Source organism: Indicator indicator, chromosome 32 (genome assembly GCF_027791375.1).
Source record: "Indicator indicator isolate 239-I01 chromosome 32, UM_Iind_1.1, whole genome shotgun sequence".
Taxonomy (NCBI): Eukaryota; Metazoa; Chordata; class Aves; order Piciformes; family Indicatoridae; genus Indicator; species Indicator indicator.
Genome location: NC_072041.1, coordinates 7,773,241 through 7,788,725, shown reverse-complemented (window position 1 = coordinate 7,788,725; position 15,485 = coordinate 7,773,241). Strand labels below are relative to the sequence as shown.

Below are 15,485 nucleotides of genomic sequence, written 5' to 3'. Positions count from 1 at the left end.
TCATCTTCATCCCAATCTTCGTCCCCATCCATCTCTACCCAGACCATGACAAACTCTCTTCCACCCCCACACTTCCCCTGTGTCCCCACTCCTCTCACTTAACCACATTCTTGCTGCTGGGTGGTTGACCCCTGCTGCTGAGTGGTGGAACCCCATTGTTGGGTGGTGGATCCCTACTGCTGGGTGGGAGATCCCTGCTGCTGGGTGGTGGATCCCTGCTGCTGGGGGTGGTGGATCTCCATTGTTGGGGGTGGATCCCTGCTTTTGGGTGGCAGATCTCCACTATTGGATGTTGGATCCTTGCTGTTGGGTGGCAGATTCTGCTGTCAGGTGGATGATCCCTGCTGTCGGTGGTGGATCCCTTACTATTGGGTGGCAGATCCCCACTTTTGAGTGGTGGATCACAGCTGTTGGGTGGCAGATCTGCACTGCTGGGTGCTGGATCCTCACTGTTGGGTGGCAGATCTGCACTGCTGGGTGCTGGATCCTCACTGTTGAGTGGCAGATCTGCACTGTTGGGTGCTGGATCCTCACTGTTGAGTGGCAGATCTGCACTGCTGGGTGCTGGATCCTCACTGTTGGGTGGCAGATCTGCACTGTTGGGTGCTGGATCCTCACTGTTGGGTGGCAGATCTGCACTGCTGGGTGCTGGATCCTCACTGTTGGGTGGCAGATCTGCACTGCTGGGTGCTGGATCCTCGCTGTTGGGTTGGCAGATCTGCACTGCTGGGTGCTGGATCCTCGCTATCAGGTGGCTGATCTGCACTGTTGGGTGCTGGATCCTCACTGTTGAGTGGCAGATCTGCACTGTTGGGTGCTGGATCCTCACTGCTGAGTGGCAGATCTGCACTGCTGGGTGCTGGATCCTCACTGTTGGGTGGCAGATCTGCACTGCTGGGTGCTGGATCCTCGCTGTTGGGTGGCAGATTTGCACTGCTGGGTGCTGGATCCTCGCTGTTGGGTGGCAGATCTGCACTGCTGGGTGCTGGATCCTCACTGTTGGGTGGCAGATCTGCACTGCTGGGTGCTGGATCCTCACTGTTGGGTGGCAGATCTGCACTGCTGGGTGCTGGATCCTCGCTGTTGGGTGGCAGATCTGCACTGCTGGGTGCTGGATCCTCGCTATCAGGTGGCTGATCTGCACTGTTGGGTGCTGGATCCTCACTGTTGAGTGGCAGATCTGCACTGTTGGGTGCTGGATCCTCACTGTTGGGTGGCAGATCTGCACTGCTGGGCGCTGGATCCTCACTGTTGAGTGGCAGATCTGCACTGCTGGGTGCTGGATCCTCACTGCTGAGTGGCAGATCTGCCCTGCTGGATGTTGTCTCCCCGCTGCGGAGTGTTGGCTCCGCGCTGAGCTCCGTGTCCCCGCGCAGGGGAGCTGGCTGCGGCGCGGCGGCAGCAGGAGCAGGAGCGGCAGGGGGCGCTGCAGGCGCGGCGGCAGGCGGTGGCGGCGGCAGAGGCGGCGGCGGTGGCGCTGACCCTGCAGAGCACCCGCGACAGCCACCGCCGGGAGCTGGGCAGCCTCCAGCGCCAGAAGGTGAGTGCCAGGGTGCCAGGAGGGACTTTTTGGAGAGAAGGGGGCACGATGGTGACTTTCGGAGGGCGGTGGTGGTTTCGGGGGCGCAGCGCTGGTTTCTGGGGTGCAGTGGTGGCTTTGGGGTCATGGTACTGAGTCCAGTGGAGAGCTGCCAGGATGCTGAAGGGACTGAAGCACTGCCCTGGGAGGAGAGGCTGAGAGCCCTGGGGCTGCTTGGTCTGGAGAGGAGAAGGCTGAGAGGGGATTTAATAAACTTTAATAAAATTTGAACAAAACTGGACCCAGTGCTGATCCCTGGGGAGCAGAGGAGTGTGGTCAGCAGAGCCAGGGAGGTTCTTCTCCCACTCTACTCTGCCCTGCTGAGACCTCACCTGGAATGTTGCAGCCAGTTCTAGGCTCCCCAGTTCAAAAGGGACAGGGATCTGCTGGAGAGAGTCCAAGGGAGGGCTCCAAGGATGCTGAAGGGCCTGGAGCACTGCCTGGGGAGGAGAGGCTGAGAGCCCTGGGGCAGTTTAATGTGGAGAGGAGAAGACTGAGAGGGTTTAATGAATGTTTAGAAATATCTGAGGGCTGGGGGTCAGGAGGGAGGGGACAGGGACAGGCTCTGCTCAGTTGTACCCTGGGATAAGACAAGGAGCAGTGGGTGGAAACTCCAGCACAGGAGGTTCCACCTCAACATGAGGAGGAACTTCTGCACTGGGAGGCTCACAGAGCACTGGAACAGGCTGCCCAGAGAGGTTGTGGAGTCTCCTTCTCTGGAGACTTTCCAGCCCCATCTGGATGTGTTCTGTGTGACCTGTGCTGGATTCTATGCTCCTGCTCTGGCAGGGGGGTTGGACTCGATGATCTCCAGAGCTCCCTTCCAACCCCTAACATCCTCTGATCCTGTAATTGGGGAATCATCCTGAATTTTGGGGTGCAGCACTTCTTTTGAGGGCGTGATTCTGACTTTTTGGGGGTGCAGTGCTGAGTTTTGGGACTCAATGGTGATTTCTTTTGGTATCATGCTGCTTGTGTGATGTTGATTTTTGGGGTGCAGTGCTGGTTTTTGGGGAGCAATCCTGTTTTGGGAGGCACAGTGGTGATTTTGGGAGGTCTAGTGGTGATTTTGGGGGGTCCAATGCTGATTTTTGGGGATCCATTGCTGATCTTTGGGTGTCCAGTGCTGATTTTTGGGGGTTCAATGCTGCATTTTGGGGGTCCAGTGCTGATTTTGGGTGTACAATGCTGATTTTTGGGGTCCAGAGCTGATTTTTGGGGGTATAGTGCTGGTTTTTGGGGGTCTAATGCTGATTTTTGGGGTTCCAATGCTGATTTTGGGGGGTCCATGCTGATTTTGGGCATACACTGCTGATTTTTGGGGGTCCAATGCTGATTTTTGGTGTCTAGTGCTGATTTTTGGGTGTATAATGCTGATTTTGGGGGGTCCAGTGCTGGTTTTTGGGTGTCCATGCTGATTTTGGGTGTACAATGCTGATTTTTGGGGGTCCAATGCTGATTTTTGGGGGTCCAATGCTGATTTTTGGGGGTCCAGTGCTGGTTTTTTGGGGTCCAGTGCTGGTTTTTTGGGGTCTAATGCTGATTTTTAAGGTTCCAATGCTGATTTTTGGGCGTCCAATGCTGATTTTTGGGTGCACAATGCTGTTTCTTGGGGCTCCAAAGCTGATTTTGGGGTTCCACTGCTGATTTTGGGGGTTGCCAGGAGGAGCTGGAGGCTGACCGGGGCCGGCTGGCGCTGGAGCAGGAGGCGCTGGCAGCGGAGTTGGCAGCGCTGCGGCGGCAGCGCGAGAGCGAGAAGCAGCAGGTCGGTGTCCCCAGGGTCCCCTCCCTTGTCCCAGCTCTGCTGTCCCCCCAGAAGCTGAGCTGTGTCCCCCCCCAGGCCCTGGTGCTGCAGGAGGAGGAGCGAGCGGCCATGGCCCAGACGCTGGCAGGGCTGCAGCAGAGCCTGGCCCAGGCCACGGCCGAGCTGGAGCAGCAGCGACGAGAGGTCACTGGGCACCAGGAGAAGGAGCAGGTGGGTGGGGAAGGGGTCCTGGGACCTCCCCCAGAATAGCACAGAGTCCTCTGTGCCCTCACTGCAAACCCCTGTGGCTGGGTGTCCCCCATGCCCCCACCAATGCAAACCCCTGTGCCTGGGTGTCCCCCATGCCCCCCACCAATGGAAACCCCTGTGCCTGAGTGTCCCCCATGGCACCCCAATTGCTAACTCCTGTTCCTGGGTGCCTCCCATGGCACCCCCACTGCTAACCCCTGTTCCTAGGTGCCCCCCATGGCACCCCCACTGCTAACCTCTGTTCCTAAGTCCCCCCCATGACACCCCCATTGCTAACCCCTGTGCCTGAATGTCCCCCATGGCACCCCCACTGCTAACCCCTGTTCTTAGGTGTCCCCCATGGCACCCCCACTGCCAACCCCTGTGCCTGAGTATCCCACGTGCCCCCCACCACTGCAAACCCGTGTTCCTGGGTGCTCCCCATGGCACCCCCACTGCTAACCCCTATGCCTGGGTGCCCCCCATTGCAGTGCTCCCCATGCTTGGGTGGTTCCCCATGACCCCCCCATTGCCAACCCCAGTGCCTGAGGGCTCCCCTTGCCAGCTGCAAGCCCTCATGCCCAGCCATTCACCCCTATTGGATGCTCAGGTATTCCCCATGCCCGCCCTAAATCCAGCCCCCCAGTTCCTGGGTACTCCCCCCATTACAATTCCCCTTTCATGGGCACCCCCCCATTGCTGGGCACCCCTCTGTTGCAGCCCCCCCATGCCCAGGGTATCACCCATGGCCCCCCCATTGCAAACCTCTGTGTCTGGGCATCCCTAACACTCCCTCCCTCCCCCCTGCAACCCCCCCCAAGCCTAAGCACCCCAACACTGCAAACCACTCCTGTGCCTGGGTGTCCCCCATGCCTGCCCCCCCATTCCCAGACCCCCATGCTTGGCCCTTCCCCCCACCCCGTCACTATGAGCCCCCACACTTGAGCACCTCCCACTGCAACCCCAAACCCTGAGGCCCATTGCAAGGCCACCCCCACTGCACCCCCAACTTGCAGCCCCACGCCCTGACTGCCCCTTTCTTGCCCCCCCTGGCTGCCAGCTGCCCTCTCCCAGATGCAAGCCCAGGGGCGCTGGGGATGCTTGGGTACCAAAGCCATCCCCATGCCTGCCCCATCCCCATCGCACCTCCCCCGGCCTGGGGACCCTCACCCTGCTTTGGGAGGGGGCTGAGGGTGCTGTGCCCCCCTCAGAGCCTGGCAGCAGAGGTGCACAGCCTGCGGCTGCAGGCACAGGAGGCAGCAGCAGCGCAGGAGCAGGAGGCCAAGGCCCTGCGGGACCAGGCCACGGCGGTGGCGCAGCAGCGGGACAGTGCCCTCCGGGAGGTGAAGCCCTCCCCGGATCCCTCTCAAGCCCCCCAGATCCCTTCCCGACCCCCAGGTCTCTTCCCAACATCTTCCCACCCCTCTAGATCCCTTCCCACCCTGCTAGATCCTTCCCCAGCTCCCCAAATCCCATCCCACCCCCAAATCCTTCCCCAACTCCCAAATCCCATCCCACCCCCCCAATCCTTCCCCAACTCCCAAATCCCATCCCACCCCCCCAGATCCTTCCCCAACTCCCAAATCCCATCCCACCCCCCCAATCCTTCCCCAACTCCCAAATCCCATCCCACCCCCCCAGATCCTTCCCCAACTCCCAAATCCCATCCCACCCCCCCAATCCTTCCCCAACTCCCAAATCCCATCCCACCCCCCAGATCCTTCCCCAACTCCCAAATCCCATCCCACCCCCCCAGATCCTTCCCCAACTCCCAAATCCCATCCCACCCCCCCAATCCTTCCCCAACTCCCAAATCCCATCCCACCCCCCCAGATCCTTCCCCAATTCCCAAATCCCATCCCACCCCCCGATCCTTCCCCAGCTCCCCAAATCCCATCCCACCCCCCAAAATCCATTCCAAACCCCAGATCTCTCCCCACCCCATAGATCCCTCCCCAGCCTACTGAATCCCTCCCCACCCACCCAGATTCCTCCTTAGTCCTTCAAATTCATTCCCTAACCCCAGATCCCTCCCTGACTCCCCAAATCCCATCCCACCCCCCCAGATCCCTCCCCAAATCCCATCGCACCGATCCCCAAATCTCCCTTCCCAACTCCCCAAATCCCATCCCACGCTCCCCCAGATAGCCCTCCCCAACTCCCCAAATCCCTCTGTCCTCCCACCCAGATCCCTTCCCAACTCCCCAGATCCCATCCCACCTCCCGCCAGACCCCTCCCTACCCCCCACCCCCCCGATCCCTCCCCAGCCGCATCCCCCCGTGCGCTGCCTGCAGGCGGAGGCGGCGCGGGCGCAGCTGCGGCTGGTGTGGGAGTGCCGGGCGGCGGGACGCAGGGAGCTGCTGGAAGCCCAGCGGGAGGCCAGGCGGAGCCGGGAAGGGTGGGAAGCGCAGCGCCGGCAGGCCCAGGAGGCACGGAGGGCCCTGGGGGATGAGGCCAGGGAGAAGGAGACCCTCAGGCGCTCCAATGAGGAGCTGCGGGCGGCGCTGCGGCGAGCAGAGGGACAACGCATCAGGTGAGGGGCAGGGGTCTGCAGGGCACGGGGGGTGCAGGGAAGGGGATTGTAGGGCAGGGGTGGTGTAGGGCAGGGGTGGTGCAGGGCAGAGGTGCTGTGGGGCATAGGTGCTGGAGGGCCAGAGGTGCTGGAGAACAGAGGTGCTAGAGGGCAGAGGTGGTATAGGGCAGAGGTGCTGAACGGCAGAGGTGGTGTAGGGCAGAGGTTCTGGAGGGCAGAGGTGCTGGAGGGCAGAGGTGCTGGAGAGCAGGGTTGGTGTAGGGCATAGGTGCTGGAGGACAGGGGTGGTGTAGGGCAGAGGTGCTGGAGGGCAGAGGTGCTGGAGGGCAGGGGTGTTGTAGGGCAGGGGTGTTGTAGGGCATAGGTGTTGGAGGGCAGAGGTGCTGGAGGACAGGGGTGGTGTAGGGCAGAGGTGCTGGAGGGCAGAGGTGCTGGAGGACAGGGGTGGTGTAGGGCAGAGGTGCTGGAGGGCAGAGGTGCTGGAGGGTAGAGGTGCTGGAGGGCAGAGGTGCTGTAGGGCAGAGGTGCTGGAGGGCAGAGGTGTTGTAGGGTATAGGTGCTGTAGGGCAGAGGTGCTGTAGGGCAGAGGTGTTGTAGGGTATAGGTGCTGGAGGGCAGAGGTGCTGGAGGGTAGAGGTGCTGGAGGGCAGGGGTGCTGGAGGACAGGGGTGGTGTAGGGCAGAGGTGCTGGAGGGCAGAGGGGCTGGAGGGCAGAGGTGCTGGAGGACAGAGGTGCTGGAGGACAGAGGTGGTACAGGGCAAGAGGGGTGCAGGGCAGGGGGCGCATAGGGCAGGGGCGGTGCAGGACAGAGGTGGTGCAGGTTAGGTACCTGTGGTGGTGTCATGCCTGGAGAATGATGCTTGTGGCTGGGTGATGCTTGGGACGTGAGGATGCTCAGCTGAGGAGATGCAGAGGGTGGTCTGATGCCATGGGGGTGGACATGGAGTGGTGCTCAGGACAGGGGGATGGCCAGGCTGGTGGATGCAGCACTTCTGAGGGTGATGCTCAGGGCTGGGGCATGCCCAGGTTAGGAGGTGCAGCACCTTGGAAGATGATGCTCAGGGGGCTGAGTGTCGCCCAGGAGAGGATGCTCAGGTTAGGTACTTGGGGTGGGGTCATGCCTGGAGAGTGATGCTTGTGGCTGGATGATGCTTGGGACATGAGGATGTTCAACTGAGGAGATGCAGAGGGTGGTCTGATGCCATGGGGGTGATGCTCAGGATCAGGGTGATGCCAGGGACAAGGAGTGGTGCTCAGGACAGGGGAATGGCCAGGCTGGGACATACCTGGGGTGGTGCAGTGCCTCAGAGGGTGGTGCTGGAGGCCAGGGTGATGCTCAGGACAGGAGGATGCCCAGGCTGGAAGATGCCAGGGGGTGGAGGGGTGCTTGGGACCAGGGTGATGCTCAGGACAGGAGGATGCCCAGGCTGGAAGATGCCAGGGGGTGGAGGGGTGCGTGGGACCAGGGTGATGCTCAGGACAGGAGGATGCCCAGGCTGGAAGATGCCAGGGGGTGGAGGGGTGCGTGGGACCAGGGTGATGCTCAGGACAGGAGGATGCCCGAGCTGGGGCTCAGAGAGTGATGCAGCACCTTGGAAGGTGATGCTGTGGGTTGAGGTGCTGCTGGGGATGGGGGGATGGACATCTGAGGCTGGAGGGGAGGTGGTCAGGGGTGGTGGGGACAGTACAGGGGTGCCCAAGGTGACACATGCCTGGGGTGGGGCTGTGCCTTCGAGGGGGCTGCTGGGGGGCAGAGGAGGGCTGTGGGGGTAGCAGTGCTCAGGGTGGGGACCAGGAGGGGGTGCCCAGGGTTGGGGGACACTCAGGGCTGGGGAGATGCCTGGGGTGGAACAGGGGTGGCTTGGAGCAGTGTGCTGGGGCCAGAGGTCCTGGCTCAGGACAGGCTGGCACTGGGAATCAGGAGATGGCCTGGGGCCAGGGTGATGTCCCCAGGAGGGTGGTGCCAGCCCCTTGTGCCCTCCTGCTGCAGCCTGAAGCGTGCCAGTGAGGAGAAGGAGCAGCAGCTGGCACTGCTGGAGGATGGGCGGCTGGCAGCAGACAGGGAGGTGGCAGAGCTTCGAAGCACCCTGCGGGAGGTGGAGCGTGCCAGGCTCGATGCCCGCCGCGAGCTGCAGGAGCTGCGCCGCCAGGTGAGCAGGAGGCTGGCGAGGTGCCAGCACCCCTGGCTGAGGTGCCACCACCCCCCAGGCTGAGGTGCCACCACCCCTCCAGCTGAGGTGCCAGCACTACCCAGCTGAGGTATCAGCACCCCTGGCTGAGGTGCCAGCACTACCCAGCTGAGGTGCCAGCACCGCCCAGCTGAGGTGCCAGCACTGCCCAGCTGAGGTGCCACCACCCCCATCCGAGGTGCCACCATTACCCATCTGAGGTGCCAGCACCCCCCAGCTGAGGTGCCACCACCACCCATCCGAGGTGCCAGCACCCCCAGTCCGAGGTGCCACCACCACCTATCTGAGGTGCCAGCAAGCTGCTCCCTTCTCCTCCTGGGGCAGGTGAAGGACCTGGGCAGTGAGAACAGCAAGAGGAGCAAGGAGCTGGGGGAGCTACAGGCCAGAGTGGCCCTGGAGGAGCAGCGTGAGGAGGAGAGCCGCAGGGAAGCCTTCGGCCTCAGGCAGAAGGTGGTGGAGAGCGAGGCTGGCGTGGAGGCTGCCAGGAAGGAGGTAGGGGGTCCCCAAGAGCCCACAGCATCATGTTGCTTGGTGCTTCTCACCCCAGTGCTCTCATCACCCCACAGCTTGGTGTCCATCACCCCACAGCTTGGTGCCCATCACCCCACAGCTTGGTGTCCATCACCCCACAGCTTGGTGCCCATCACCCACAGCTTGGTGCCCATCACCCCACAGCTTGGTGCCCATCACCCATAGCTTGGTGCCCATCACCCATAGCTTGGTACACATCACCCCACAGCTTGGTGCCCATCACCCATAGCTTGGTGCCCATCACCCATAGCTTGGTACACATCACCGCACAGCTTGGTGCCCATCACCCATAGCTTGGTGCCCATCACCCACAGCTTGGTACCCATCACCCCACAGTGCCCTCATCACCCCACAGCTTGGTGCCCATCCTCCCATAGCTTGGTGCCCATCACTTACAGCTTGGTGCCCATCCCCCCATAGCTTGGTACCCATCACCCCACAGTGCCCTCATCACCCACACCTTGGTGCCCGTCACCCCATATCTTGGTGCCCATCACTTACAGCTTGGTGCCCATCCCCCCATAGCTTGGTACCTATCACCCCACAGTGCCCTCATCACCCCACACCTTGGTGCCCATCACCCTGCAGCATGTGCAGGGTACCAGGCTGTGGGGGGTGATGAGGACACTGTCCCCTATGCCCTTGCCCCATAGCATGGTGCCTGCTGTCCCCTGGCATTCTTGCTGCCCCCCAGCTGGTATCCTCTGGCCCTGGTGTCCCCTGCTTGCCCACTTGCTGCCATGCCCCTGGGTCCCCATTGCCCTCTGCTCTCTCCCCTGCATTCCTGGGGGTCCCTTGTGTCCCTCATCACTGCATCTGCTGCACCCACATCATCTCCTTGCTCTGGGCCTGATGTCCCTGAGTGTCCCCCATCACCTCACTGCTCCATCCTCTGCATTCTTGGGGTCCCCCATCACCCCATTGCTCCATCCCCTGCATCCCCTGGGGTCTCCTATCAGCCTCTTGCTGCATTTTTGGGGTCCCCCATCACCCCATTGCTCCATCCCTTGCATCCCCATCCCCCTATTGCTGCATCTCTTGCCTCTCTGGTGTCCCCCATCATTCAGTTTCTCCATCCTTGCACCCCATCACCCTGCAGCTGTGTCCTCTGCATCCCTGGGCTCCCCCTTACCCCATTGCTCCACCCCCTGCATCCTCATCACCCCATTATTCCATCCTTGGGGTCCCCCATCACCCTGTTGTTCCATCCCTTGATGCCATCCCCCTATTGCTCCATCTCTTGCATCCCACATCATTCCCTTCCTCCATCCTTGCACCCCATCACCCTGTTCCTGTGTCCTCTGCATCCCTCAGGTCCCCCATACCCCATTACTCCAACCCCCTGCATCCTCATGACCACATTATTCCGCCCTTGGGTGTCCCCCATCACCCCGGGTGCCCCCCATCACCCCGAGTGCCCCCCATCACCCTGAGTGTCCCTTATCACCCTGAGTGCCCCCCATCACCCCGAGTGTCCCTTATCACCCCCGGTGCCCCCCATCACCCTGAGTGTCCCCTATCACCCTGAGTGTCCCTTATCACCCTGAGTGCCCCCCATCACCCCGGGTGTCCCCCATCATCCCAAGTGCCCCCCCATGTCCCCGGATGCCCCCCATCACCCTGAGTGTCCCCCATCACCCCGAGTGCCCCCCATCTCCCCGGATGCCCCCCATCACCCTGAGTGTCCCCCATCACCCTGAGTGCCCCCCATCTCCCTGGATGCCCCCCATCACCCTGAGTGTCCCCCATCACCCCGAGTGCCCCCCATCTCCCTGGATGCCCCCCATCACCCCGAGTGCCCCCCATCTCCCTGGATGTCCCCCATCACCCTGAGTGCCCCCCATCTCCCCGGATGCCCCCCATCACCCTGAGTGCCCCCCATCACCCTGAGTGCCCCCCATCTCCCCGGATGCCCCCCATCACCCTGAGTGTCCCCCATCACCCTGAGTGTCCCCCATCACCTCGGGTGTCCCCCATCACCCCGAGTGTCCCCCATCACCCCGAGTGCCCCCTGTCACGCCGGGTGCCCCCCATCACCCCGGCTGTCCCCCATCATCCCGTTGTTCCATCCCTGGCGTGTCTCTCCTCACCCCATTGCTCCATCCCCACCATCTCCATCCCCCCTTGCACCCCATCTTCCCTTCTCTCCTCACCTCTCCCCATCCCCCGCCTTTCCTCCTGCCCCTCTCCTCCTCCCGCCCGCAGCTCCAGCGCCTGCAGCGGCGGCTGGCGGAGGCGGAGGGCGAGTTCCGGCAGCGGGAGAAGGACCTGGCCCGCAGCTTGGAGGAGGCTCGGGGCAACGAGAAGAAGCTGCTGGCCGACGCCCGCAACCTGCAGCTGAAGGTGGAGGCGGCGCGGGAGGAGGCGGCGGAGCTGAGCCTGCGGCTGAGCGCGGCCGAGGGCAGGGCGCAGGGGCTGGAGGCGGAGCTGGCCCGCGGCGAGGCGCTGCGCCGGGCGGCAGAGACCCGCCTGGGGGGCATCCAGTCCGCCCTGCGCCGCACCATGGGCATCGGCCGCCCGCAGGCAGCCTCCCCCAGCAAGGGTGAGAGGCCCTGGGGACCCTCCCCGAGGGCCTTTGGCTCTTGCTTAGGGGAAAGGGGATGTGTCCTGCTGCAGTGCATCCCAGTGCAGTGCTCTTTCCCCTGCGTCCCTGTGGATCCTCTGTATCTCATTGCTCCATTCCCTGCACCTCTGGAGGGCCCCCATATCCCATTGCTTCATCCCCTGCACCCCTGGAGGTCCCCCATATCCCATTGCTCCATCGCCTGCACCCCTGGAGGGCCCCCATATCCCATTGCTCCATCCCCTGCACCCCTGGAGGTCCCCCATATCCCATTGCTCCATCCCCTGCACCCCTGGAGATTCCCTATATCCCACTGCTCCATCCATGGGGTCTCCCATCCCCTCATTGCTCCATCTCCTGCATCCTTGGAGGTATCCCATTACCTCCTTGCTCCAATTTTTGCATCTCCATAGAATCAGAAAATTGTCAGGGTTGGAAAGGACCTCAAGGCTCAGCCAGTTCCCACCCCCCCTGCCATGGGCAGGGACACCTCACACCAGAGCAGGTTGATCAGAGCCACATCCAGCCTGGCCTTAAAAACTTCCAGGGATGAGGCTTCCACCACCTCCCTGGGCAACCTGTGCCAGCGTCTCACCACCCTCATGGGGAACAACTTCTTCCTAACATCCAATCTGAATCTATCATCCCACTCCTCCATCCCCTGCATCCTTGGAGCTCTCTCATCACCCTATTGCTCCATCCCTCAGGTCCCCCCCCATCCCCTCATTGCTCCATCCCTGGGGGGTCCCCCAGCACTCCATATCCCACAGGCACATCCCACTCGCAGCGCATCCTCCTCTCCCTTGGCTGCTGTGTCTCCCCCCTTGTCCCCGTGTCACCCAGTGTGTCCCACACAGGTGGGGGCCCCGAGGGCTCGGGGAGCCCCAGCTCAGCCCCAGACCCCGAGGCCACGAGCGAGCCCGAGGTGGTGCGGGCAGCCCTGAGGGATTTCCTGCGGGAGCTGCAGGATGCCCAGCGGGAGCGGGTGCGTGCCCCACTTCCCCTGCCCCTCCCTTCCCCATCCCCCCTAAAAATGCCCTTTTTCACCCCAGTTCCTCCCCCCAGGAGGAGCTGCGGGTGCAGGTGGGCAGCCTGGGCCGGCAGCTGGCAGAGGTGGAGGAGGAGCGGGACAGTGCCAGCAGCCGGGCACAGCAGCTCCAGAAGCTGCTGGCTGACAGCAAGGAAGGTAAGGGGTTGGTGGGATCGTTGGGGTGTATCCTCCTCCCCCTCCCCCCCCCCCCAGATTGTGGGGTTTGGGGTGATTTGGGGGCTTTGGGGAAAAGGAGGGGTGTGGGGGGGAGGTAGGGTGGTGCTTCGCTGGTACTGCTGGGTGCTTGGTGGGATTTCCTCATGCTTAGCCCCAAAATCCTGGTAAAACTGGTAATGAAATTGGTAATCCCCTGTGCAGAGCCATGAATCCCAGTTAAACTGGTAACCCCCCTGTGCAATCCCCCCCTAAATCCCAGTTAAACTGGTAACCCCCCTGTGCATCCCCCCTAAATCCCAGTTAAACTGGTAACCCCCCTGTGCATCCCCATGAATCCCAGTTAAACTGGTAAATGCCCTGTGCATCCCCCATAAATCCTAGTTAAACTGGTAACCCCCCGTGCATCCCCCCTAAATCCCAGTTAAACTGGTAACCCCTCTGTGCATCCCCCCTAAATCCCAGTTAAACTGGTAACCCCCTCTGTGCAGAGCCATGAATCCCAGTTAAACTGGTAACCCCTCTGTGCATCCCCCCTAAATCCCAGTTAAAATGGTAACCCCCCCTGTGCATCCCCCCTAAATCCCAGTTAAACTGGTGACCCCCTTGTGCATCGCTCCTAAATCCCAGTTAAACTGGTGACCCCCTTGTGCATCGCTCCTAAATCCCAGTTAAACTGGTAACCCCCCCTGTGCAGAGCCATGAATCCCAGTTAAACTGGTAACCCCCCCTGCATTGCCCCTCAATCCCAGTTAAGCTGGTAAATGCCCCCCTCCATCCCCCACAAATCCCAGTACCACTGGTAAATGCCCCCCCCTGCATCCCTGCCACCCCCCAGTGGCCCTGGCAGACGTCCCCAAGTGTCCCCCATAGCCCCCAGTTCAACCGGTCCAGCCCCTTGGTGTCACCATTAAACCCTGATAAATGCCCAGTAAGCCCCAGTCAGCCCAGGCTGTGCCCCACCACCCCCCCCCAGCTCCCAGTATCCCCAGTAAGGTGTGTGCTGGTGGCATGGCAGGGCATGGCAGCAGGGAGCTGAGCAGCAGCCAGGCCTCGCTGCTGCTGCAGGAGGAGAGGCTGCGGCGCGGCGAGCAGGAGCGGAGGACGCTGCAGGACAAGGTGGCGGCGCTGGAACGGAGCCTGCAGCACGCTGAGGGCGAGCGGAGAGCTGCCCAGGTGGGGGTCACCGTGAGGGGGGCGAGGCAGGGAGCCATAGGACTGTTTGGGGTGGGAAAAGCCTCTAAGGGCATCCAGTCCAACCATCAGCCCAACACCAGCATGGCCATTGAACCATGGCTGCAAGTGTCTTGAGCACCTCCTAGGATGGGGACTCCACCACCTCCCTGGGCAGCCTGTTCCAATCCCTGACCACTCTTGTAGCAAAGAAATTGTTCCTCATGTCCAACCTAACCCTCCCTTGGGGCCACTTGAGGCCATTTCCTCTCCTTCCATCACCTGATACTAGGGAGAAGAGACCAACCCCCACCCAGCTCCAACCTCCTTTCAGGGAGCTGTAGAGAACCAGAAGGTCTCCCCTCAGCCTCCTCTTCTCCAGGCTCAACACCCCCAGCTCCCTCAGCTGTTCCTCCCCAGCCTTCTTCTCCAGACCCTTCTCCAGCTTCCCTGCCCTTCTCTGGACCTGCTCCAGCCTCTCAATGTCCTTGGAGTGAGGAGCCCAAAACTGAACTCAGGATTTAAGGTGTGGCCTCAGCAGTGCCCAGTCCAGGAGCACAATCCCTGCCCTGCTCCTGCTGGCCACACCATTGCTGATCCAGGCCAGGCTGCTGGTGACCTTCTTGGCCACTTGGGCGCCCCCTGGCTCATCTTCAGCCGCTGTCTACCAACACCCCCAGGTCCTTTACTGCTGAACACTTTCCAGCCACTCTGCCCCAGGCCTGGAGTGTTCATGTGGTTGTTGTGACCCAAGAGCAGGGCCCAGCCCTTGGCCTTGTTGAGCCTCATCCCATTGGCCATGGACCCAGCCTGGCCAGGACCCTCCTTAGAGTCTCTCCCATCTGCAAACTGAGGGTACCTCAATCCCCATGTCCAGATCATTGATAAAGATGTTAAAGAGACCTGGCCCCAGTACTGAGCCCTGGGGAACACCACTTGTGATTGGCCAGCACCTGGAGTCAACTCCATTCCCCACCACTCCTGGGGCCCAGCCATCAGCCAGCTTTTCACCCAGCCAAGCATCCACCCATCCATGCCACGAGCAGCCAAATCCTGCCCCTGTCCCTGCCCCCATCCCCATGGCAGCCTCCTGGTGCCTTGCAGGAGAAGCTGAGCGCAGTGCGAGCCAGCGAGGCCGAGCTGCAGGATGCCAAGCGGCGACTGGAGGTGGCGGAGAGCCGCAGCTGCCGCCTGGAGCTGCAGCAGAGGGTGCTGGAGGGAGAGCTGCAGCGGGCACGGACGGCACTGGGTGAGCGGCAGGCAGAGGCGCGGGCGATGCAAGACAGAGCTGAGCTGCTCCAGAAACAGGTAATGGCACCAAGCCCTCTGAGTCTCCATCACCAGCCCTGCAGGTGTTCAATGCAAGGTTGCTTTCCCCTTTTGGGCCCTCATTCCAAGAAGGACATTTGAGGGACTTGAGCAGGTCCAGAGAAGGGCAAGGAAGCTGCTGAAGGATCAGCAATGGTGTGACCGACAGGAGCAGGGCAGGGATTGTGCCCCTGGACTGGGCACTGGTGAGGCCACACCTTGAGTCCTGGGTTCAGTTCTGGGCTCCTTACTCCAAGAAGGACATTGAGGGTTTGGAGCAGGTCCAGAGAAGGGCAGGGAAACTGGGGAAGGGTCTGGAGAACAGGGCTGGTGAGGAGCAGTTGAGGGACTGCTGGGGGTGTTGAGTCTGGAGAAAAGGAGACTGAGGGGAGACCTTGTGGCTCTCTACA

The 15,485-nt window shown here is 61.8% G+C and overlaps 1 protein-coding gene across 1 annotated transcript in view; it reads left to right on the top strand.

Annotated features, from left to right (window-relative positions):
- CROCC (ciliary rootlet coiled-coil, rootletin) overlaps nt 1–15,485 on the top strand; it is a 41,869-nt gene that overhangs the window by 19,605 nt on the left and 6,779 nt on the right. Inside the window, exons 18-29 of the mRNA XM_054394866.1 lie at nt 1,377–1,540; nt 3,243–3,344; nt 3,420–3,554; nt 4,784–4,915; nt 5,868–6,106; nt 8,098–8,257; nt 8,621–8,788; nt 11,033–11,369; nt 12,248–12,375; nt 12,456–12,583; nt 13,626–13,770; nt 14,872–15,097. Of these exons, the coding sequence (XP_054250841.1) occupies nt 1,377–1,540; nt 3,243–3,344; nt 3,420–3,554; nt 4,784–4,915; nt 5,868–6,106; nt 8,098–8,257; nt 8,621–8,788; nt 11,033–11,369; nt 12,248–12,375; nt 12,456–12,583; nt 13,626–13,770; nt 14,872–15,097 (2,064 nt within the window). The remainder of the gene's footprint in view (nt 1–1,376; nt 1,541–3,242; nt 3,345–3,419; nt 3,555–4,783; nt 4,916–5,867; nt 6,107–8,097; nt 8,258–8,620; nt 8,789–11,032; nt 11,370–12,247; nt 12,376–12,455; nt 12,584–13,625; nt 13,771–14,871; nt 15,098–15,485) is intronic.